The 23,810-nt window shown below is 56.2% G+C and overlaps 1 protein-coding gene and 1 non-coding gene across 4 annotated transcripts; both read left to right on the top strand.

The window, feature by feature from the left end:
• On the top strand, positions 1-73 carry TRNAG-CCC (transfer RNA glycine (anticodon CCC)). The gene has a single exon. It is a non-coding gene; the product is annotated as a tRNA-Gly (tRNA).
• Positions 74-4,583: 4,510 nt separating this feature from the next.
• On the top strand, positions 4,584-22,989 carry HDGFL2 (HDGF like 2). 3 transcript variants are annotated; one of them, XM_068537231.1, is made up of 16 exons: positions 4,584-4,723; positions 7,104-7,180; positions 7,275-7,413; positions 13,199-13,390; positions 16,771-16,887; positions 17,001-17,072; positions 17,684-17,837; positions 17,935-18,010; positions 18,083-18,392; positions 19,457-19,560; positions 20,388-20,461; positions 20,596-20,666; positions 21,027-21,128; positions 21,334-21,526; positions 22,231-22,363; positions 22,698-22,989. In XM_068537231.1, exons 1-16 carry the CDS (start codon positions 4,652-4,654, stop codon positions 22,798-22,800), a joined length of 1,989 nt encoding a protein of 662 aa, XP_068393332.1. In that variant the 5' UTR covers positions 4,584-4,651; the 3' UTR covers positions 22,801-22,989. The 3 variants fall into 3 exon arrangements, with proteins under 3 accessions (XP_068393332.1, XP_068393333.1, XP_068393331.1); XM_068537232.1 differs by having other exon boundaries at positions 17,681-17,837; positions 22,701-22,989; XM_068537230.1 differs by having other exon boundaries at positions 17,681-17,837.
• The last annotated feature ends 821 nt before the right edge of the window (positions 22,990-23,810 follow it).

Below are 23,810 nucleotides of genomic sequence, written 5' to 3'. Positions count from 1 at the left end.
TCCCTGGTGGTCCAGTGGTTAAGACTCTGCACTCCCAATGCAGGGGGCCCAGGTTCGATCCCTGGTCAGGGAACTAGATCCCGCATGCCACAACTAAGACGCGGCACAGCCTAAATAAATAAATATTTTTTTAAAAAATGATAGGATTGAAAGCTGATGGCCCAGGCTGTAAACTGGAGATCAAGCCTGCAGCACACAGTAGGTGCTCAGGTCACCTGCTGTTTAGAAGGAGACGTTCCATGCAGTTCTTGGGGCAGGGCAGCACCTTCCCCACCTTGCCTCCTCCGGCCAGGTGCCAGGCACCATCTCTCAGGGAACAGGAAGCAAAGTCACCTCCCCAGGTGATGACTAATGGCCAAGCTGTTGGCTTCAGTGGCCTCTGATTTGGCGGGAAGGCATGGCTCCTCTCCCCGCTCAGCCTGCCACTTTGGGGGAGCCCTCCTAACCCTCTTGGGGAACTCTGCCCCCTGGCTTCCATCAGAGCCTGATCTTTTTTCAGCTGCTTGACATAGCTCAGTCTCTGGTTTTCTGCACTGGCTCAAGGTCTGGGGGAGAAGTTTGCACTGAATCAGGAGGGCCCTGGAGGTGGGGACCCAGAGGAGTGGCATTCTTGCCCTCGGAAGGACTGGATGTATGACCTCAGGCAAGGCACGCCCCTCTCTGGGCCTCAATATCCCCATCTGTACCCTGGCCTAGGCCAGACCCCTCTGCACCAAGTTCCTCATTTATTGTGCAATTTCTACCTCTATGTGAGGGTGCCCAGATTTAGCAAATAAAAATACGGAATGCCCAGTTAGATCTGAATTTCAGATACAAATACTTTATTGTTTTATATATATAATTTAAATTTACAGGGAATTCCATGGCAGTCCAGTGGCTAGGACTTGGCGCTTTCACTGCTGGGGCCCGGGTTCAATCCCTGGTCAGGAAACTAAGATCCCGCGTGCCCAGTGGCTCGGCCAAAAAAAGAAAAAAAATTACAATCTTAACCATTTGAAAAAGAACTATGTGTCAGATATTGTTATGTGTTATTTCATGATATATGCATTATTAATTATTTTTATTGTAATAAAATATATATAACACATTAACCATTTTAATCATTTTTAAGTGTACAGCTCAGTAGCATTAAGTACATTCACACTGTTGTGCAACCATCCCCACCATCCATCTCCAGAACTTTCTCATCTTCCCAAACTGAAACTCTGTCCCCATGAAACACTGACTCTCCATCCCCTCCCCCAGCCCCTGGTCCCACCATTCTACTTCCTGTCTCTATGAATTTAACTCCTCTGGGGACCTCTTATAAGTGGACTCATACAGAATTTTCCTTTTGTGACTAGTCTATTTCACTGAACATAATGGCCTCAGGGTTCATCCATGTTGTAGAATGTGTAATAAGTACTTTTTTAGTACAGGTATGTCACAAATATTGCATGGAACATACTTACCCTAAAAAAGTATTTGTTGCATATCTACAATTCAGATTTAACTGGTAATTCTGAATTTTATCTGGCAATGTTACCTACAGCCTTTCTTCACACAGCAGCCTAAGGAACCTTTTTTATTTTTATTTAATTTACTTTTTAAAATAAATTTATTTATTGTATTTATTTTATTTTTGGCTGCATTGGGTCTTTGTTGCTGCGTGCGGGCTTTCTCTAGTTGCCGCGAGTGAGGGCTACTCTTCGTTGTGGTGCGCGGGCTTCTCATTGTGGTGGCTTCTCTCGTTGCGGAGCATGGGCTCTAGGAGCGTGGGCTTTGGTAGTTGTGGCACGCGGGCTCAGTAGTTGTGGCTCGCGGGCTCTAGAGCACAGGCTCAGTAATTGTGGCGCACGGGCTTAGTTGCTCTGCAGCATGTGGGATCTTCCCGGACCGGGGCTCGAACCCATGTCCCCTTCATTGGCAGGCGGATTCTTAACCACTGCGCCACCAGGGAAGCCCCAGGAATCTTTTTTAAAACAGCTTTATTGATATATCATTTACATACCCTAAAATTCACCTTTTTTGAGTATACAATTCAATGAATTTTATTGTATATTTACAGAGCTCTAGGACCATCACCACAATCTAGTTTTAGAACATAGGGTGATTTTCCATCACCTTAAAGAAACCTCATACTCCTTTGCAGTCACTCTAGATTCCTACCTTCAGCTCAAAGCAAATACTGATCTACTTTCTGTCTTGAAAATTTTGCCTTTTTTGGACATTCTATCAAATGTCATATGATGTTGGAATCATAGAGTATGTGATCTTACGTCTGGCTTTTTTCACCGAGTATGTTTTGGAAGTTAATCCCTGTTGTAGTGTGTATCGGTCCTTCGTTTCTTTCTCTTGCTGAAGAGTCAGCGGTAAAATTCATCATCAGGATATACCACATTTGGTTTATCCATTGATCCGCAGATAGACATTTGGGTTATTTCCCCTTTTTGGTTTTTGTGAATAACGCTGTTATGACTATTAGTTGTATAAGTTTTGGTGTGGATGTTTGTTTTCATTTCTCTTGGGTAGATACATAGAGTTGGAATTGCTGGTTCATATGGTAAGTCTTTGTTTAACTTTGTAAAAAAAACCCAAAAAACAAAAAAACCTGCCTTTTTGAGATGTAGTTCACATGCATAAGGATGTTTCTTGAGATTAAAGTATTATCTCTGTACCCTGTGATCAAATCCCTCCAGGTTTTTTTTCCCCAAGAAGTTAAAATAAAACCCAAGCGTGTTACTGATATTCACAAGGCGTATGATAGGTCCTTAACGGACCCTTTTGCTATCCGCTCTGCCCTAAATGCCCTCCCAGTGCCCACCTCCCTACCTGGACCTGTTTCTAGTCATCTTTGAACTCTCTGGTTAAACTACTATCTCCTCCAGAAAATACTTCTGTTCCCTCATGATAGACGAAGTCTCTGGCATTACTCAGCCTTTTTTTTTTTCTTTTTCCTTTTTTTAAAAAATTGAAGTATAGTTGATTGACAATGTTGTGTTAATTTCTGCTGTACAACAAAGTGATTCAGTTATACATATACATACATTCTTTTTTATGTTCTTTTCCGTTATGGTTTATCACAGGATGTTGAATATACTTCCCCGTGCTATAAAGTGGACCTTGTTGTTTTATTCAGCTCTTTTTTAAAAAAAAAAAATAAATTTATTTATTTTATTTATTTATTATTTTTGGCTGCGTTGGGTCTTCGTTGCTACTCTACGTTGCGCTGCATGGGCTTCTCACTGCAGTGCCTTCTCTTGTTGCGGAGCATGGGCTCTAGGCACACGGGCTCAGTAGTTGTGGCACGCTGGCTCAGTAGTTGTGGAGCCCAGGCTTAGTTGCTCCGCTGCATGTGGGATCTTCGCGGACCAAGGCTCGAACCCGTGTCCCCTGCATTGGCAGGTGGATGCTTAACCACTGCGCCACCAGGGGAGCCCAATTCAGCTGTTTCTTAAGCATCCTATTTTATTCAGAGTTCCTTCCCTGGGTCTTAATTACAAAGAAATTAACATTTCTTTGCCTTGCTAGACGTTGGATACTTCAGGAGCCGGAGTAACAGCACCTAAGTGCGTCCAGTATTTCCTGCTGCCAGGCACAGTTTCCAGAGCCTTAGGGGCGGTGATGTCATTTAATCCTTACTCCCCTATAAGATCTGTACCATTATGAGTCCCGTTTTACGGGTTGGGAGACTGAGGCACAGAGATTACATAACTTGGCCAGGCAGTGCTCAATACATTTTTCTCGACTGCATTAGTATGTATATTGGGTATTTTGTGGCTCTGGCATATGGTGCTCAATAAACTTGTCGTGAGTGAAGAAATAAGTGTTTTGTGAATTTTTTGGCTGTTTATCCTCGGACCGCCACATGACCCGTCCCTACCCCTAAACCCCGCCCCCTCGAGCAGGCAACGGCGCGTCCGTATTTTGAGTTGAACCTCGTCTCTTGCGATATCCAATGGCGGACAGCCGCTTAAGCCTTTCCTCCTGTGATAGCTAATGCCGGTTCTCTACCTTGAGCCGCTCCTCTCGTGGTACCCAATGCCCTTCAGCTCTATATTATGCCCCTCCTCACAGGAGCGGGAGGCTATTAATGACGCGCCCCCTACAGTGATTGGGCCTTCTTTCCTGTGGTAATCCAATAGCATGTTTCCTACTTAAGGCCCCTCCTCCTGTGGCGTTCTATGGCCCGCCCCTCTACCCTAAGCCCAGCCCCGAAGGAGCCTGGCTGCCTGCCTCTACTCTCCCAGAGCGCCTGTTTCCCTCCTCCTACCTTTCCTCTTTCACCTCCCTTAACCTCCGTCCCCTCCCATTAGGCTTCTGGGTCACGCCCCCTTGGCTCTACCCGTTATCCAATCCCGTTAACATGCTCTGCTCCAACCCCTCTTCTCATTGGTCCCCCTGCGCCTCTATCCCCGCACGTGGTCCTGAGCGACGGCGTCGCCCGCCCGTGACGGCCGCAAGGCGGGACTTCCGGCGACGGGCAGGCCAATAAACACGCTCCGACCCACTACCCAGGCCGTCGCCCCCGCCCCCTTGGCGCCCTGCTCCCGCCCCCGGCTTCGCCTCCCCTTGCCGCCGCTGCCGCCGCCGCCGCCGCCGCCGCCGCTGCCGCCGCTGCCGCTGCCCGTGCCGCTGCCGCTTCCCGCGGCCTGGGCCTCCCGCCGCCAGCATGCCGCACGCCTTCAAGCCCGGGGACTTGGTGTTCGCCAAGATGAAGGGCTACCCGCACTGGCCGGCCCGGGTGAGGCCGCGAGGGAGATGGGCCAGGCGACGGGGGGGTTGGGGGTGGGGTGGGGCAGTAGGGGCCCCGGGCCTGAGGGACCCGCGCTCCCGGGGTCTGGGGGACTCCGGGCCTGAGGAACCCGCGCGCCGGGGTTCTGGGGGGACCCGGGCCTGGGGGACTCGCGTGCCTGGGGGTCTGGCGGTCCCCGTCCTGAGGAACCCTCGCGCGGGGATTGTGCGGGAACCTGGGCCAGGAGGTCTGGGGGTCCCGGGCCTGAGCGACCCGCGCGCCGGAGGTGCGGAGGGCCCCGAGCCTGGGGGACCCGCTCTGGGGGTCCCAGAGCCGAGGGACATGGGGTTGAGGGACCTGGGGCCTGAGGAGCCAGGGTTCAAATCTGAAGGAGTTTGGTGGGTGTGAGGGGAGCTGAGGAATCTGGGATTTGAAGAGAGGGTTCAAACTAATGGGAAGGAGGTGCTCCGGGCTGAAGGACCTCTTTATGGGGGGCAAAAAGAAGCCAAGTTCTGAGGGGCTGGGGGTCCTGAGCCACGTATGAAGGGGGCCTATGGATAAGGGTTCCAGTAAGGGAGAAGAGTTGAGGGTCAAGGTTGAGAGATGCTCAGCAGGACCAGGGCTGGAAATAGGGCTGGGTGCTGTGTTCACAAGGTCGCTGGAGCTGAGGGGACTGGATCTGAAAATGTGGGGCATCAGAGACCGGAGATTGGAATAAGACTTGTTTGGGGGACCCTGGGGACTGGTGCCCTGTGAGGACTCCCCCGCCAGACCCTGGTGGAGGAGGCTGGTGGGAGCACAGGGTGGAGGGAGGGCTTGGGGTGGGTGGAGGGATGCTTGAATCAGAGACCAGCCACGGGGACTCAAGCTGGAAAGAGAGAGCCCCTGAGGGAGGGGGCTGGGCCCAGGGGACTTTAGGGATCCCCTCTGGAGAAAGCTGGGATCCAGAGGACCCAGATGGTTCGAGGGGTCCAGTTCTGAAGGGAGTCTTGAGTGCGAGTCTCAGAACTGCAGAGTGGAGTTTCAGGCACTGTCTGTGGGGCAGGCCAGTGTGGAGGAGGGGCCAGGAGGTTGTTGCCATCCCCAGGTCTAAGTCACCCCAGGACTGATGTTGGTGGAATATGCATGTTAGGACTGAAGGAATTTGGAGGGGGAGGCAGTAGAAGCATGAAGGTGAAGGTTCGGCTGGAACAGAAGGAGCTCAGTAGTTGCCTGGGCAGTACTGTGGGGTGCCTGGAGATTTCAGCCTCGTTCCCTGCCAGACCCTCCCTCCCTCTGGGTGGAAGTAAGCAGAAGGGAATCACACAGAGCTGGGCGTTTGGTTGCAGAGAGGCCGCCACAGGATGCCAGGAGTGGGCTCAGGGACTGCTAACCAGGCAGCCCTGAGAGTGGTCCATAACGGGTGCTGCCGCTGGGATGTCTGTGCCTCAGGCTCAGAGGCGGGTCCTGGGTGAGGTCAGAGCAGAAGCGGGCCTGGAAGGCATGGCAGGCTGGTCCTCAGGGTGATGGAGTTTGGGGATGTGTCTCTGCAGGAGCGGGATGCTTGGGATGGGTGTTTGGGGCCCAGGGCCCAAGGACTTTGAAAAGTAGCCCAGAGAACTGAGGAAGGAAGCTGGGTGAGGGGGGCAGGGAAGGTTCCAGCAGCTCCCAGGCTTTGAAGAGGACGGGAAGGAATTAATGGGGACCAGAGAACCCACTCAACCTGATTTGCTCGGGCTTACTTTCTTGGAAGCACCAGAGTGATAAAACTTTACGGGCACTTCCCTTCCTCCCAGAGTACCAGCTTCTCCCTCTCCTCCGCGCCCCCCTCCAGCTGGCTCTCTAAGCCCAGAATGCTTCCAAGCACCTGATTGGAAGGGAAGGGGCTGCTAGCCTCCTGTGGGGAAATGACTGACAGCTGCTGGAGCCCATGGGCCTATAGGGAGAGGGTGGGACTTCCTGGATGCTCCGGGCCTGTCTCCTGCAGCCCACCCCCCACCCTCTGCATCCTTGGAGCTGCCAGCTGCAGCCTCTGGGAGACTGATCACCGATTGCCTCTTTGCAGGAGGGGGTCCTTTGGGGGGTCCTGGGAGTTCACAGAAGCTGGGCTTGGCCCCAGCCCCTGGCTGCTCAGAGGACCATATTTGGCTTTGCCCAGGTGAAACACCTACCTTGGGGGAAGAGAGAGCACCCTGGGGGGAGCGGACAGGTATGCAATTGGGGGGGGGGCGCGTTGCACAGAAGAAGGCAGATGCCTAATTGGAAGGTGATGGGCCTTCCTCTGAGGGCTCCCCTCCTCCCAGCGTGCTTTCCCCCAAGTAACTTGGCTGTTTTCCTGGTCACTTCCTGGGTCAGTGGGTGAAGCTGTCCCCCACCCCCCAGCCACCCCCTGACTGGCCTCTCACTGCAGATCGATGACATCGCCGACGGTGCCGTGAAGCCCCCGCCCAACAAGTATCCCATCTTCTTCTTTGGTACCCACGAAACGTAAGTGTCCCCCGCTGGGGGTGGAGTTTTCCCAGCTGTTGCCTCCCGGGGTGGCCTGGCTCACCTGGGCTCGGCCCGTGGTTCTTTTCTCCAGAGCCTTCCTGGGACCCAAGGACCTGTTTCCCTACGACAAGTGTAAAGATAAGTACGGGAAACCCAACAAGAGGAAAGGCTTCAATGAGGGCCTGTGGGAGATCCAGAACAACCCCCATGCCAGCTACAGTGCTCCTCTGGTGAGTCCATGCTGGGGGTGGGAGGCTGGCGGGGGTCTGCGGAGCCCAGGTCAGGCGGGCACTCGAGCGCGCTGGGGACCAGAGGTGGTCTTAGCTTGTCCCACAGAGAAAGGAGAGGCCTCTGGGACAGGGCTCCTCCCGCTGGGCACCGCTGATGTTTGGGGCCTCATCGTTCTCCGTGAGGGCGGTCCTGGGCACTGTCGGGGTTGGAGCAGCCTCCCTGGCCCCACCCATGCGATGCCAGGAGCTCCTTCTTTACCCAGTTGTGACAACCAAACACGTCTGCAGACATTGCCGAGTGTCGGGTGGAGGGGTGCAGGATCCCTCCTGGTGAGACCCACTGCTCTAGGGTTAGCCTGAATGTGAAACAGCGTCGTTAGAACTCCTAAGAAACCTTTTGTTTTCTAAGGAGAAAAATTTTTTTCCTTTCAGTAACACCCTTTCCTTCCCCCATTACTGCCAGATTTCAGACTCGGAAAAAGGCTGTAGTTAGTAGACGTGAGAGCTCTTGCTTAGGTGGGAAAGAAGTGCTAAGAGTCACAGAGATGACATTCTCAGTGGCAAATCAGTGTCTGGAAACATTCAGGGAAAAAAGGGAATTTAGAGAAGTTGAAGTTAAATTCGTACAGAAGCCGTGGAAAGCTGAGGAAGGGTGGCAGAGGGGTGCCTTGCTCTGGGTGTTTTGGGGCGAGATGCAGACGAGGGGAGTTGCGGGGAGGTGGAGTAGCCTGGCCTCAGCAGGGGTGGGCTCCAGGTGGGCCGGAAGACCCGGCGAATTGACCTCAGGGCTCGGACCTCTGCTGTTAGGGAAGAAATGGACTTCCCTCCTGGTCTGTGGGCGGGGAAGTGGGAGTCGGAGAGGGTCTGGTTTGTGTGAGAGAAGGACCGAGTAGTTTTGTAGCATCTGGTCCTGCTTGAGAACTCGGGGTCTCGAGATGGTCTGGGTGTGCCTCTCCTGTGCCTCCGTCTACCCACCGACCCGGCAAACACTCCTGTATAGACCCCGGCCGCACGCATGCCATGTGGCGCACTAGGGATGAGGAATCCTAGGTGAAGCAGACACGCCTCTTGCCTTCTGGGAGCTCACGATCTAGAACCTGGGGTCCGTTCGAGAGCTCTCTCCAGTGCTGAGGGTTTGGCAGCCCCTTCTCAAGGGGCCAGGCCCACGTTTCATGTGTGTGGTGTCTTTTACCTCCCGTGATGGGTCTGGGAGATGGACGTTCCCCCTGCTTTGGTCCCCGCCGTCTCTCCGGGCTTTGCACATTCCGCACTTGGGTGAACGGATCGGAAGTTCCTGAAGGTAGTTGAGTTTCATGAGACCGTATTCTGGCCCCAGCCCAAGTGCTGGTTAGTCTTGTCCTAAGCTTATTGCCTCCTGGTGAATCATCACACCATTTAATGTTTATTACGCACCCTCAGCCTGTGAAGTACCGCGTAGATGCCTGCCCTCAAGGAAATGAAATTCAAAAATGGTGTAACCTTGACATTAAACCCACCCCATACAGACTCCCCAGGTTGAGAAGTAGCTGTAGGTGTGAGAGCATATTGCTGCTGTTTGGTTCTCTGACCCATCTGTGCCTCCAAACAGAACATTGGGTTAAAAATGCAGATCCCTGGGCCCTACCCCGAGAAGTTTAGGTGTGATAGTTTAGGGCTGAGGCCTGGGCACCTTGAGGTGGTTCATCCCCCGAGTTATCTAGATGCTTCTGATGGAGCCAGTCCACAGCAGGCTTTTGGAAGCACCGCTTGGAGGGTGCCCGGGCAGTCTGTCTTTTCATCCTATAAGGTTTTCGTTTAGTTTTACGTTTTGAGTGAGAGTACAGACTCCTGGTACAAGACTGAAAAGTACAAAAGGGCGTACGGTGAGGGATCAGCCCTGCCTCTCGGCCGTTCTGTTTCAGTTTCCTCTCAAGGTAGCCCCAGCTACCAGTTCCTTGTGTGTCCTTCCAAGATTCTTTGTTCACGTAAAACCCTACATAGCTTGCTTTTTTGAAGCATGTAATGCTCCACTTGGCTTTATTCCCCCAATTGGTCTCTCTCGTCTGTGCAGAGAATGGCTTCATTCTTTCTGACAGCCTTAACTCGGCGTGCTCCCACCAGGAGCGTATGGCGGGGCCTGTTCCCGCACCCTCCTGCCAAGCCAGGAGGTGGAAAACGGTATCTCAGTGTGGTTCCAGCTATATCCAGTAATCCCAAGATGGGCTGGGTAGGTGGCATCTTTTCCATTTTACAGCTGAGCACGCTGAGGCCCGGAGCGTTCGCTTGATTGCCCAGAAGGACCCAGCTAGAACGTGAGGCCTCAGAAACCTAGACCAGGGTTTTTCAACTTCTCTCCCTCTCCATGGGGCGTCCTAGGCACTGTGGGCTGTTGAGCAGCATCCCTGGCCCCGCCCACTCGATGCCAAGACCCCCGCGCATCTTGACAATTTGAATGTCTCTAGACATTGCCAAATGCCCCCTGGGCAGAGAATCACCCCTTGTTGAGAAGGATTGACCTAGAAGGATCCCAGTTGATACATCCTCGTGACCTGATAGAGGAGGTAAAGGGACCTGTCCCAGTAGCTGGTTTGAGCTGAGCTGGAACTAAAACCCAGGCCTCCCGTCTCCCAGGCTGAAGTTCTTTTCTGGTCGGTACAAGCTGGGTGGGGTCCTGGAGGGGCAGGTGGGCCCAGAGAAGGACCTCTACACATGGATCCTGGGGTAAGAGCCCTGCTGTGTGGATGCGTGGACCTGGGTTCGAGGCCTGGCTCTTCCTCCTGTTCACCGTGTTCTTTGGGGATTGGTTGATGTCACCTCTCGGAGCCTCTGTTTCCTCATCTAAAACAGAGGCTCAGGGTACGACGAGCTCTCACGGGGCTGTCGGGGGAACACGGTGAGCCGGTGCACATCAGGCACCCGGCACAGGGGTGCGAGGTGTTGGGGACCGAGGAGGCCAGGCTGGGCCTGACCTTCCCTTTCCACCTCTGTCACCCTCTCGACCCATTAAGACAGTGAGAGGGGGCTTCCCTGGTGGTCCAGGGGTTAAGACTCTGCGCTCCCGGGCTTCCCTGGTGGCGCAGTGGTTGAGAGTCTGCCTGCTAATGCAGGGGACACAGGTTCGAGCCCTGGTCCGGGAAGATCCCAGGTGCCGCGGAGCAACTGGGCCCGTGAGTCACAACTACTGAGCCTGCGTGTCTGGAGCCTGTGCTCCGCAACAAGAGAGGCCGCGATAGTGAGAGGCCCGCGCACTGCGATGAAGAGTGGCCCCCGCTTGCCGCAACTAAGGAAAGCCCTAGCACAGAAACGAAGACCCAACATAGCAATCAATCAATCAATCAATCAATCAATCTAAAAAAAAAAAAAAAACAAAAAAGACTCTGAGCTCCCAATGCCGGGGGCACGGGTTCGATCCCTGGTCGGGGAACTAAGACCCCGCATGCCGCGCGGTGAGGCCAAAAAAAAAAGACAGTGAAAGAGACCAACGCTCATCACTCATCTCACTCAACCAGTGGGTCTCGGGATGGTTGCAGGTCAGCTGGCTCTTGGCCTTTATTTCCTGGTTCCTCTCCGAGCCACCAGTGTTCCTGTCCTCCAGACGTCTCCATGGGGATCGGATTTCCCAAAACTTTTGCTGGCAGGTAGTTAGGTCTCGTGGGCCGAGCCCAGGAGATGCAGAGTTCCTGGCTTTATCCCCAAAGCACAGTGCAGGGCAAGTCACTTACCTTCCCGGAGACCTTGTTTCCCCACTTACGGAACATGCCCACTCGTCCCAGTCGCCTCCCCGGTTGTCGAGGCGCACATCCGGCCACAGCTGGTTGAGCGCTTAGCAGAAGCAAGCTGGGGTTTGTAACAGGCAGTAGCTGTGTCCAGTGGGCCAGGCTTCGGGGCCCGGCAGAGCTGGTTGCACCCCGGCTCTGTCGCTTCGTCGCCGTGTCATCTGGCTCCATCACGCCGCCTTTTGCCTTGTCTGCAGAGTGAGAATGACAGCTCCCCACATGCTACACGGAGAGAGGTGATCCCTCGTGTCTGCTAGCTCTCGCTGCCACGAGGCTGACTCCGTTCCTCCCGCAGACGATCAGGAGGGTCCTGGACCCTCCATTTAGTCACTCACACTCCAAGCTGCCGTTTCCTCCGTGAAGAACCGGGGACGTCCTTTCCCTTCTCCACTCACCAGGGGTGCCCCAGAGAAGAGTGACGCCCTGGAGGAGAGGTGCGAGGGAAATCCGCCTGAAAGCCTGATGGTTCTCTCCCAGTGTTTCAGGTTTGGGGGCTTGACCTACTTCGTGTGGCACTTTTTACCCTTTTTTTTTTTTTTTAATTTTTGGCTGTGCCACACGGTATGCCGGATCTTAGTTCCCCGACCAGGGATTGAACCCATGCCCCCTGCAGTGGAAGCGCAGGGTCTTAACCACTGGACCAGCAGGGAATTCCCTGTGTCATATTTTAGATCCCACATATAAGTGGTATTGTATGGTATTTGTCTTTCTCTTTCTGACTTACTTTGCTTAGTATGGTCATTGCTAGGTCCATGTTGCTGCAAATGGCATTATTTCATTGTGTTTTACAGCTGAGTAATATTCCAATGTGTATACGTACCACATCTTCTTTATCCATTCATCTGTTGATGGACATTCAGGTTGTTTCCGTGTCTTGGTTATGGTAAATAGTGCTACTGTGAACATAGAGGTGTGTGGATCTTTTCGAATTATAGTTTTCTCTGGATATATGCCCAGGAGTGGGATTGCTGGATCATGTGGTAGCTCTATTCTTAGTTTTTTGAGGAACCGCCATATTGTTTTCCGTGGTGGCTGCAACCACTTTACATTCCCCCCCGCACAGTGTAGGAGGGTTCCTTTTCCTCCACACCCCCTGACTCTGGTCTGTTCACATGGCCGTGGTCGGTCTCCCACTAGACTGTAAGCTCCCCAGGGGCAGGGCCCGTGCCGTGTTCACGTCTGGGCGCTCCCACCTCCCTAGCACAGTACCTGGCACCTGGCTGCTGCTCGCAGACGGCAACTGAGTGTGCAGACGAGCCCGGCACGCGGCTAGCACAGAAGAAGTGCCATCTACGTGTCTGCTATTTTTGCAGCTGTTACCGCCTGAGCAGGCATTTTGGCTAAAACAGAAATAGAAGTGCCTGGAAGTTCGCGCCCGGAGGTCCTGTCCTAGGTCATTTTCTTCCTCATCAGTAATGGCAATGATAATAATTTTTACAAAAAGCAAACCTCGATGGACCTCCTGCCAGTCTGGGCACTGTCCTCAGTACATGCCACTTCTGTCTCACCCTCGCCACAGCCCTGTGAGGCCAAAGTGCTGTCGGCCCCATTGCTCAGATGTGGGATGAGGCACACAGGGGCTTAAGTCACTGGCCCAGGGTTTGCCCTCAGATCCTGCAGTGCTTGAATCCTAGTGGCTAGCACACACGTGCCCATCTCGTCCTGCCGCAGCAGTCCTCAGAGCTTTCTGTTTTTGTTTTTTTTTTTTAATATTGTTTGGCCGCGCCGCACGGCGTGTGGGATCTTCGTTCCCCGACCAGGGATTGAACCCACGCCCCCTGCGTTGGGAACACAGTGTCTTAACCACTGGACCGCCAGGGAAGCCCCCCTTGGAGCTCTCTGGGCCTCAGTTCCCGCATTTGGAGAGCGAGCAGGCCAGACGCTGACACTTGAGACCCGGCCTCTCTGGGCCTCAGTTCCCGCATTTGGAGAGCCAGCAGGCCAGACCCTGACACTTGAGACCCGGCCAGTGGCTGCTGTCCTGTGGGCCACACCTGGTGGTGACCTGCTGTCTCTGTCCCCACCCCCAGCCGGTGAGTTCCTCCGACAGCGAGGCCCCTGAAGCCGACCCGGCAGGTGGCAGTGAGGACGACGAGGACCGGGGGGTCATGGCCGTCACAGCCGTGACCGCTGCAGCCGCCAGCGACAGGATGGAGAGCGACTCGGACTCGGACAAGAGCAGTGACAACAGCGGCCTCAAGCGGAAGGCGGTGGCCTTGAAGGTAGGGGCACGGGGGTGGGGCGGGCACAGCTGGCCTGTGAGGGGCTGGGGCCCTTCCTCCTCCCGCCCTTCCTCCTCCCTCCACAGGTTCCGTCTGGCCGCCTGCTCTTCTCCCTTTCCTTCTTCCGGTTTTTAGTACATTCACAAAGTTGTGCCAGCATCCCCTCTATCAGTTCCAGAACTTTCCATCACCCCAAAAAGAAACCCCGTCCCCACTGGCAGTCCTCCCACATCCCCACCCGCAGCCCCTAGTAACCAGGAATCCGCCTCTGTGGAACTTGCCTGTTCTGGACGTTTCCCATCAGTGGAATCACACACCGTGTGTCCTTCTGTGTCTGGCTTCTGTCACTGAGCATCGTGTCCTCAGGGTCCATCCATGTGGTAGCGAGTGTCAGGGCTTCTCTCCTTTTTCTGGCTGAGCGATATTCCCGGGTGTGGCTGGACCACACTTTGTTTATCTGTCATCCGTTTATGGACATTCGGGTTGTTTCCGCTTTGGGGCCATCACAAATAACGCTGCTGTGAACATTCGTGTACAAGTTTTTGTGTGGATGTGAGTTTTAAGTTCTCTTGGAGAGATTCTCTTTCCTGCCTTTTTTCCCCTCTTCTCTGCCTTTTGACTGCTTCCGAATATTTGGGTGCAGAATGAAAGGACCAGGACCTAGCAGCAAATTCTTTTGATAGAGTAAGGCATTGTTTTTATGATTTTTAAAAATAATCTTTGCTTTTGGTTCCAGTTATAACAATAAGCCATGCTCATCGTAGATAAGTTAGAAGATGTGAAAAGCATAAAGAAGCCGGTGAAAAATGCCTGAACTATCTGAGGGGGTTTCTGTGCCAAGGACTAGAAACATCCTGATGTGTTTCTCCGTGATCTTGTGTGTGCCTCACAGGCGGGGTGGGTATGTAAAGTATGGAATTGGCAATCACGCACGTAATGTGTCTTGCTGTTTTTCCACCTAATAGATGAGCATTTCCTTGTCCTTAAACGTTATGATTATTTTTTAATATTTTATTTATTTATTTATTTATTTGGTTGTGTCGGGTCTTAGTTGTGTCGGGCTCTTCGTTGCGGCGTGTGGACTTCTCTAGTTGTGGTGCGTGGGTTCAGTAGTTGCAGCACGTGGGCTCTCTAGTTGTGGCGTGTGCCGGCTCTAGAGCGTGCAGGCTTAGTTGTCCCGCAGCATGTGGGATCTTACTTCCCCAACCAGGGGTCGAACCCCCGCCCCCTGCATTGGAAGGAGGATTCTTTTTTTTTTTTCTTTTTCTTTTTTCCTTTAACATCTTTATTGGAGTATAATTGCTTTACAATGTTGTGTTAGTTTCTGCTGTGTAACAAAGTGAATCAGCTATATGCACACGTATATCCCCATATCCCCTCCCTCTTGCGTCTCCCTCCCACCCTCCTTATCCCACCCCTCTAGGTGGTCACAAAGCCCCGAGCTGATCTCCCTGTGCTATGCGGCTGCTTCCCTCTAGCTATCTGTTTTACATTTGGTAGTGTATATAAGTCCATGCTACTCCCTCACTTTGTCCCAGCTTACCCTTACCACTTCCCGTGTCCTCAAGTCCATTCTCTACGTCTGTGTCTTTTATTCCTGTCCTGCCCCTAGGTTCTTCAGAACCTTTTTTTTTTTTTAGATTCCATATATATGTTAGCATACGGTATTTTTCTCTTTCTGACTTACTTCACTCTGTATGACGGACTCTAGGTCCATCCACCTCACTACAAATAACTCAGTTTTGTTTCTTTTTATGGCTGATATTCCATTGTATATATATGCCACATCTTCTTTATCCATTCATCTGTCGATGGACACTTAGGTTGCTAGAAGGCGGATTCTTAACCACTGGACCACCAGGGAAGTCCCTGGCATCGTTTTTTAAAAGTCCCTGTTGTTTCTGTTTACAGTTATTGGAGGAGTTAGACAGAAATATGTTGAAAATAAATGGCCCCCCCCCATCCTACCTCTTAGATATTAACCACTACTTGTAGGTTAGTATGTATTCAGGTTTTGTTTTTTGGGGTTTTTTGGCCAACTTTGCATTAAATGAATATAAGTCATTATTACAACACCTTTCCCCCACGCTAGGGAGACATTTAGACGACCTCTTCCCTCGTAACCCAGCACCCTAGCTGGGAACACACCTATTGGTGTTCCTTTCTCCATTTTTGGGGGTGTGGCTATGGCTTTCCGCCGGGTCAGCTTTGTGCTATCTCTAGTTAACGTTCTTTTGTCGCTGTTTTTCTGTGTGTCCACCATCTCTTCACGTGGTCTCCCTCTGTGCATGTCTGTGTCCTAATCTCCTCTTCTTATAAGGACCCCAGTCATATTGGGTCAGGGCCACCCTAATACCTCGTTTTACTTTAATTCTCTCTTCAAAGACCCATCTCCAAATAGTCACATTCTGGGGTCCTGGGGGTCAGGGCTTCATTGTATGCGCTTTGGGGGAACACAGTGCAGCCCATCGTACCCTGGCCTTGGTCAGGCCCCGGAGGAGGCAAGATGCTCTCAGTAAGTGCTTGTGACGAGAACCAGCGAGTCTGGGCTGTAACGGGACAGAGGCAGAGGTGCGTCGCACCTAAACCCACGCCCTGATGGGGAGGACCAGGCGTCAGTGGGCTGAGATCTGTGTCCAAAGCTCAGTCCTCTTTGCCTCCTCAGTTCTTCCTTTATACAGTTTCTTAAATTGGCTTCTTTGAGTGGGCATCTGGGAGTCTGTGAACCCCTGAAACCTAATTCAGAATTGTATGTGTGTGTGTGTGTTTAAAAAATCTTTCTTATTGAGGTGAAATTCACATAAAATTAACCGTTCTAAAACGTACAACTCAGTGGCATTTAATACATTCACAGTGTGGTGCAACCACCACCTCTATCTAGTTGCAAAACATATGTGTATGTGTTTTTCTGGGGGAAGGATCCCTGGTTTGTATTCTTCATTTTTTTTAATTGTAGTAAAATACACACAACGTGAAATTCACCATCTTAACCATTTTTAAGCACACAGTTCAGTAGCATTTTACATTCACACCGTTGGGCAACCATCCCCACCGTCCATCTCCAGAACTTTCTCATCCTCCCAAACTGAAACTCTGTCCCCATGAAACCCTGACTCCCCCTCCCCCTCCCCCAGCCCCTGGCCCCCACCATCTACTTCCTGTCTCTGTGGGTCTGACTCTCTAGGGACCTCCTGTGAGTGGGATCACACAGTATTTGTCCTTCTGTGTCTGGCTTCTTTCACTGAGCATCATGTCTTCTAGGATCAGTATCCCTGGTTTTTATCAGATTCTCAAAGGGGTCCCTGCCCTCCTCCCCCCAAAGTTTCCCGAGCACACGGGCTTTCTCAATTGCTGATGTGTCCGGGCTGCTCCCCTTCCAGATGTCGGTCTCAAAACGAGCTCGAAAGGCCTCCAGTGACCTGGATCAAGCCAGCATGTCTCCATCCGAGGAGGAGAACTCGGAAAGCTCCTCCGAGTCAGAGAAGACCAGTGACCAGGTGAGCAGCTGGCCGGATCCCGGGCAGGTGCCCAGGGGGAGGGATGCACCAGGGGGGCACCGAGGGGTAGCCGGCCGATGGGCACCACGTCCAGCTCCCTTATCTCCGCCCAGGACTTCACCCCCGAGAAGAAAGCCGTGGTCCGGGCCCCACGGCGGGGCCCCCTTCCAGGACGGAAGAAAAAGGTACGGGTGTTTTATTTTGTTCCCACACACCGGCCGGTGGAAGCTCCTCAAGCATCTCCCCACGGTCACCAGCCACGGTTTGCGGTCAGGGTCAGTCCGTTTTGGAGGAGGGGAGGCTGTAGGCCCCAGGGAGACCCTGGGGCCCGCTGACATCCGCCTCCACCTTCACTCATGGCTTTGGCCCATGGTTTCCGAGTGCCGTGTGCGCGGAGCACCTCCCCGGAGCAGGAGACCACCCAGCCGCTGCTGCCCCCGAGAGGGCCTTAGAGGCCAGTTTGGAAAACGGGATGCTGGGATGCTGGCATCGGAAGGGGGCAAAGCACTCTTAGGGGCCCCATGAGAGAGAGAATGCACGCGTGCGCGCGCCTGTGTGCAAGTGTGATGTATGTGCGTGTGTGTTGTGTGCAAGCAGGCATGTATAAGCGTGTACAAGTGTATTGTGTGTACACAAGTATGTGTGCATGAGCGTGTGAGTGTGGTGTGTGCGTGTGTATGTCTGGGGTTCTGGGCCAGAACGAAGGGTTGTGGGTTTGGGCGGGGCGGGGCGCTGCAGGGACGCCTGGGGCCCCCTCGCCCTGGCTGCTCTCACCTCCCCCGGCCTCCCCCAGAAGGCGCCGTCAGCCTCCGACTCGGACTCCAAAGCAGAATCGGACGGGGCGAAGGCTGAGCCTGTGGCCGTGGCGAGGTTGGCGTCCTCCTCCTCCTGCTCCTCCTCCTCCGACTCGGACGTGTCCGTAAAGAAGCCTCCTCGGGGCAGGAAGCCAGGTAGGCAGGCGTGGGGGTGCTGCCCTGGGCCTGGGCCTGGCCTGGCCTGGCTGTGGGGGGGGGGGGGGGAACGCCCACCGAGAGACGCCTTCCGTAGCCGAGAAGCCTCCCCCCAAGCCCCGCGGACGGAAACCGAAGCCTGAGCGGCCACCGACCACCTCGAGCAGCGACAGGTGGGTGCGGGGCCCTCGGGGCGGGGGCGCGGGCAGGCCGGGATGGGGGCCCTAACCGGCCCGCACCCCCAGCGACAGCGACGAGGTGGACCGCATCAGCGAGTGGAAGCGGCGGGACGAGGAGCGGCGGCGTGAGCTGGAGGCGCGGCGGCGCAGGGAGCAGGAGGAGGAGCTGCGGCGGCTGCGCGAGCGCGACAAGGAGGAGAAGGAGCGGCGGCGGGGGCGGGAGCGCGGGGAGGCGGCGCCTGCGGGCAGCGCGGGCAGCAGCGGCGACGAGCTCAAGGACGACGACGAGCCCGTCAAGAAGCGCGGCCGGAAGGGCCGCGGCCGGGGCCCCCAGTCCTCCTCCGACTCGGAGCCCGAGGCCGAGCTGGACAGAGAGGTGCGTGCGGCGGCGTCCGTGCAGCAGCCGCTGTGTGCTGGGCGCCAAGCGGTCAGGGAAACACAGCCCGCTCTTAAAGAGCTGACACGAGGGAGGGAGACAGGCAGCGGACCACCTGAGGATGGTGTGTGGTGCCAAGGAGATGGAAGCCAGGGCGGGGTGTGAGCTGCGGGGGCGAGAGGGTTTCCATCGCAAAGAGGGCAGACCTCAGAGGCTTCAGGCGAGCAGCCGACATTAAGTAAGGATCTGAATGAAGTGAGAAGATACCTGAGGGAGAGGCATTCCTGGCTGAGCGCACGGCCGTGCAAAGGCCCTGGGGCAGGACCATGCCCGGTGTGTTGGAGGAACAGCGAGGAGGCCCGTGTGTCTGGAGCAGAGTGAGCGAGGAGGGGAGAGGGAGGAGGGGAGGGGACGGGGCAGGTCGTGTAGGGCCTTGTGGAGGACTTGGGCTGTTACCCCAAGGGAGGTAGGTGGGACCCTGGAGGGCTGTGGGCAGAGGAGGGGTGGGTGCTCACAGGTGCCCTCTGGCTGCTGCGGGGGAACGGCTTGTGGGGTAAGCATGGGAGCAGTTCGGCCTCTGGTGCATGTTGGTGGTGACCGTTAGCACCATGCGTGACCACAGGGCGTCAGCTCCCTGTCCTCCTGGCTCTCACAGGCCAGCCTGAGTCCAGGAATCCGAGCCCCCCGGGCCCTTCACCATCTAGTCTGAGCCCAGGATCCCACTCGATAGGGGTGGGGGAGCCGAACAATGCCCTGTTCTCTCCCCACTGCTCTCCGTTTTGTCACAAAAGGGGGACCAAGTTCCCTGGCACGGGAGGTGTCTTGCTCAGCAAGGGGAATGCAGTGGGGCTGCCCCACTGTTGGGTGATCCTTTCAGGGCCTGAGAAGCTGCTGCCCGGGGATGGACTGGACACGGAGTCCATCCTGCCCAGTCCATCAGCTCCCATCAGGCGAAGGTGACAGCAGGGAATGTCACACTGTGTTTCTAAGGGAACAGCTCAGGGGTCTGGGGCAGCCCCACGCCGTTTGCCACTCCAGCCCTTCCCTTTCTCTGGCTGCTACAGGTGAAGAAATCAGTGAAGAAGTTGCACCTGCAAAGCACAGAGCCCGCGCGGAGACCCAGCCAGAAGGAGAAGAGAGGGCGCCCCGAGGAGAAGCCCCGGGCCAGGTCCGTTCCCGCACTGCCACTCCTCCCATAGCCCCCTGGGGGTCCCCACATCTCAAGGGAGGGCCCCATCAGGTTATGCAGGAGTCACTGCCCAGGTCTGTGGTCCTTCCCCAGAGCAGGCCTCTCCCCCCGGGGTGACCCTGCTCCCAGGGGACACCGGGCAGTGTCCTGGCACATCTGTGGTGGTCACATGGGGGGGCGGTTCCTGGGATCCAGTGGGTGGAGCCAGGGAGGCTGCCCCTCTCCCCACAGTGCCCAGGATGGAGCCCCACAGAGGATGACGTGGCCCCCGTGTCGCCAGTGCTCAGGGGGAGAGACTGTCCCCAGACCAGTGGCTCTCAGGCTTTTTAAAGTCCAAGGCCCACTGAGGTGGGAGCACAGAGCCCATCTCCCTGCCCACTTTCTGTGTGGAATCCCAGCCATCAGTAAACGAACCTGCCCCCTGGGAACGTGGCAGCCAGGCTGCCGAGCAGGATGTAGAATCGAAGGCTCGGTGACATGCCTGCTGCCGTTTCCCAGCATCATATCAGAGTAACTCACGCGCTGGGGTCTGCGTAACTAGCCACTCACCCTGAACCACTTGTTTAAAAAAAAAAAAAAAAAAATTTCTGGGCTTCCACATTATCTATTTCCTAGAGGAAGGGCTACGTCTTGGGTCCTCTCAGGTGCTGCCGTAGACCAGGTCAGGCGGGCCTTGAGCCTCCTCCTCCCAGCCTCCCGGGCCTCCTGACGGTTTCCTTCTGCAGCGGCCATGGGTCCCCCCACAGGCCCCCGGCCCTCCGTGGGGACATTGGTCAGGGGCCTTCTAAGGGCACGACTCTCCACAGGCCCGTGAAGGTGGAACGGACCCGGAAGCGGTCAGAAGGGTTCCCACCAGACCGGAAGGTTGAGAAGAAGAAAGGTGAGGGGCCAGCTGCCCAGCCCTGGTTGCAGCCTGAGGTCGCCGAACGGGAGGAGGGACGGCCCTGGAGGAGCCGGCTCCCATCACCAGGGACCCCGCTCAGGCCTGGGCGCTGCCTTCTCTCTTGGCCACAGAACCTTCCGTGGAGGAGAAGCTTCAGAAGCTGCACAGCGAGATCAAGTTCGCCCTGAAGGTTGACAATCCGGTGAGACCTTCCTCAGGGTGCAGAGGTCATGTCTCAGTTCCCCTGCCCCCTCATCGCTCGAGCTCCCTGAGAAGTCTGGGGACGCTGAGGCAAAGTCAGGCCGCATGCACAGGGCAAGGTCCTTGTTCACGTGGGCGTCCCCCAGATAAGGGCCCAGCTTGGCCTCCTGAGTGCAGTGCTCTGCGTTCCCACCAGGTGATGCCACACGAGGCCCCAAGACCCCTCGAGTTCTGGGTGCTTCACCACCGTCCCCGGGGCTCCCTGTTGCTCAGCCCAGGGTGTCCTTCTCTGCCCTCTTGGGCCCCCTAGAACCCCCGCAGCTAGGCGCTGACCCTCCTCGCTGCCCTCGCTGCCCTGCAGGATGTGAAGAGGTGTCTGAACGCGTTAGAGGAACTAGGGACCCTGCAGGTGACCTCACAGATCCTCCAGAAGAACACGGACGTGGTGGCCACGTTGAAGAAGGTGCGGTGGGAGCCCAGGGGTTGAAGGGGCTGGTGGTGGGGCTACGGGTGTGCTTGGGGCGCTGGGCTTCCGGCCACGGCCGCCTGTGGTCAGCGAGGAGGAAGCCGTGTGCACGGGAGGCGCTGCGGGGTGCGGTGATGGGGGAGGGTCTTGGGCGGGGGGTGAGGTGGCTGCGCCCCCTGAGCCAGGCCTCTTGGTGGGCCAGATCCGCCGCTACAAGGCCAACAAGGAGGTGATGGAGAAGGCTGCGGAGGTCTACGCCCGGCTTAAGTCTCGGGTCCTGGGACCAAAGATCGAGGCCATCCAGAAGGTGACCAGAACTGGGCCGGAGAAGGCCGAGGAGATACTGGCTGGAGAGGAGGCCCCGGCGGAGAGGGCGGAGGACGAGACGAGCGCTGGTGAGGAGCTGGCGGGCGGGGCGCTGAGCAGACCGCCCAGGTGGTGCCACCTGTCGGTACTCGCTGCGCAGGCTGGCTGTGTCCCCAAGGCAGCTGGTGTCCGGGCCACACGCCCCTGTGCTGCTCATAGGCTCCATCCAGACCCTCAGAGCCAGTTAGCAGGGGAGGCTGTGTGTGTGCGGCCAGGTGCGCGAGTGTTTCTGGGACGGGCGGTCGCAGAGGTCTGGGAGGGGAGGGCCACGGGTGGGCTGAGAGGAGAAAGGGCGTCTGCGGTGGGGACAGTGGCTGCGGGGACAGGAGAGCGTTCCTTCCTGCTGGGGTCATGCGGTCCTGGTGAGAGATGCTTGGAGCAGCCCGTAAGGCCAGCACCGAGAGGGCTTAGTTGAAGCCGAGGCTGCCCGGGGGAGAGCACAGAGGGGGCGTTTCTCTTTACGTCTGTTTGGACACGGCCGTGGCAGGCTTTCCCCGGTGTTGCCCACCCCGGTGTTGCCCACGGCCATTTGTTTACCGGCCCCTCCCATCTTCAGGCTGCGTGGACGGGCCAGGGGCCGGCTGGAGGAAGAGCCCCACGCAGCCGGCCGCCCCCGTGTGTCCGGTGGCTCGGGGGTGCAGGTGAATTCAGGTGCACAGGCGGGTGCTCGCACGCTGCTCGCTCTCTGCAGGGGGGTTGCCCCACAGCGTCCCACGAGCCTCTCTCCCCGCAGATCTCGCAGCCCCTGTGAACGGCGAGGCCACGTCCCAGAAGGGGGAGAGCGTGGAGGACAAGGAGCCGGATGAAGGACAGAACTCAGAGGAGGGGCCGGGGGGCGGCTCCTCTGAAGACCCGTTACATAACGAGTAAGTGTCGCCGGGGCCGCAGGGGCGACTTCCGGAGAAGGCAGCCCGGTGTCTGAGCTGCTCCCAGTGGGTAAGGGCCAGAGGGACAGCAGTCTCCCACACGCTGACTGACCCCCAGGCCCCTCGGAGGGAGCTCTGGGCTCGGGGCTGACTGGCCTGGGCCTGAGCTCTAGGAGGGTGGCTCCCTCCTGACACCCGCCACGGGAGCACCCGGGGCCGCAGGCACGGCAGGGGGAGGTTGGGGGCGAGGGCTGTTGGTCTCTGTAGGTGGAAGGAAGGAGACAGACAGCAAGGGGCCTGCTCACCCCCGCCCGCCCGTGCTGTCCTCCACCAGCAGCGCGCGGGAGGGCCCCGACCTGGACGGGCCCGGGAAGGAGCGGCAGGAGCGAGAGAGGCTGCGGGTGGACTCGGAGTCCCTGGACGACGAGGACAGCTGAGCCGGGCAGCCTACGGCCGGGCCCCGCCGCCAGGCGCAGCTGCCCCGAGGCCTGCCTGGCTCCTTCCCGGCACCCAGGGAGCAGAGAACTGTTGGGGAGACGCTGTGTTGTTCGTTTGTATTTGTCCCCCTGGGTTTTTTTTTTTTTGCCTAATTTCTGTGATTTGCAACGGACATGAAATGACTATAAAGGGTTTTTTTAATGAAAAAAAAAAGTTGCTCTTATTGGCTCGGTTTTCTAGCGTGTCTGGTTTGCAGTTGTCAAGGGGCCGTCCAGGGACAGAGGGTTTTAAGCCATAGGGTCACCGTGAACAGCGAATAGGAATTTGGTTCTGTCGGTGCTCCAGGCCCTGCAGGGCTGGCGGAGGCAGTGAGCAAGGCCTTTCCAAAAGTACCAGGAGGGATGCTGAGGGCTGTCTGTTGTCCTCGATGTTCACAGGGCGTGGGTGTTGGGGGCAGGCCTCGCTGTGTGACGTGGGCCGAGTGACACCCCACGCTCTGGGCTTCTCTGTGCTCACCTGTCGCTTGGATTCAGATGTGGGGGGGATGTGTGTGCAGCACCCAGCCAGGCATCTGCACACGGCGGTTGCTGGTTAAACGGTGGCCTCTACCGTGTGTCCCCTGTCCTGCCGGTGGCCGAGCCCCTCGGTCCCGGCTGAGAGAGAGGTGTGGTGTGGTTTTGCTCCCTGGGCCTGGCGTACCGCCCCCGCCCCTGCCCCGTTTGGTTAGGTTTGGTTTGGTTTGGATTAGTTGGATTTGGTTGTCGCTGAGCTTGGTTTCTGTGAACGACTGTTTCCAGTGTCACCCCCTCCGATGGCCGTCCGTGATGGGGAGTGAGGAAGGAAGGGCTCGCGGAAGTTCCCGGACTGGTCCCCGTGTCTTGCCTCGGCCAGCTCCTGTGGTGCAGGGCCCCTCGTGGCCCCTGGCAGCCGTGGTGACCCTCTGGGGAGAGCTGGCCCATCCGTCCCAGGGCTTGGAGCACCTGGTGATTTCTGAGAAGCGGGGCCTCTT

The sequence above is a fragment of the Eschrichtius robustus genome, chromosome 2, assembly GCF_028021215.1.
Source record: "Eschrichtius robustus isolate mEscRob2 chromosome 2, mEscRob2.pri, whole genome shotgun sequence".
Lineage (NCBI taxonomy): Eukaryota > Metazoa > Chordata > Mammalia > Artiodactyla > Eschrichtiidae > Eschrichtius > Eschrichtius robustus.
This window is presented reverse-complemented; position numbering and strand designations above follow the sequence as displayed.

Bases quoted from the DNA above. Each gene is read 5' to 3' on its own strand.
- HDGFL2 (XM_068537230.1), top strand. From the start codon at position 4,652: ATGCCGCACGCCTTCAAGCCCGGGGACTTGGTGTTCGCCAAGATGAAG. The intron at 17,838-17,934 runs GTAGGCAGGCGT...CGCCTTCCGTAG, and splicing joins TCCTCGGGGCAGGAAGCCAG to CCGAGAAGCCTCCCCCCAAG. The intron at 20,462-20,595 runs GTGAGGGGCCAG...TCTTGGCCACAG, and splicing joins GAAGGTTGAGAAGAAGAAAG to AACCTTCCGTGGAGGAGAAG.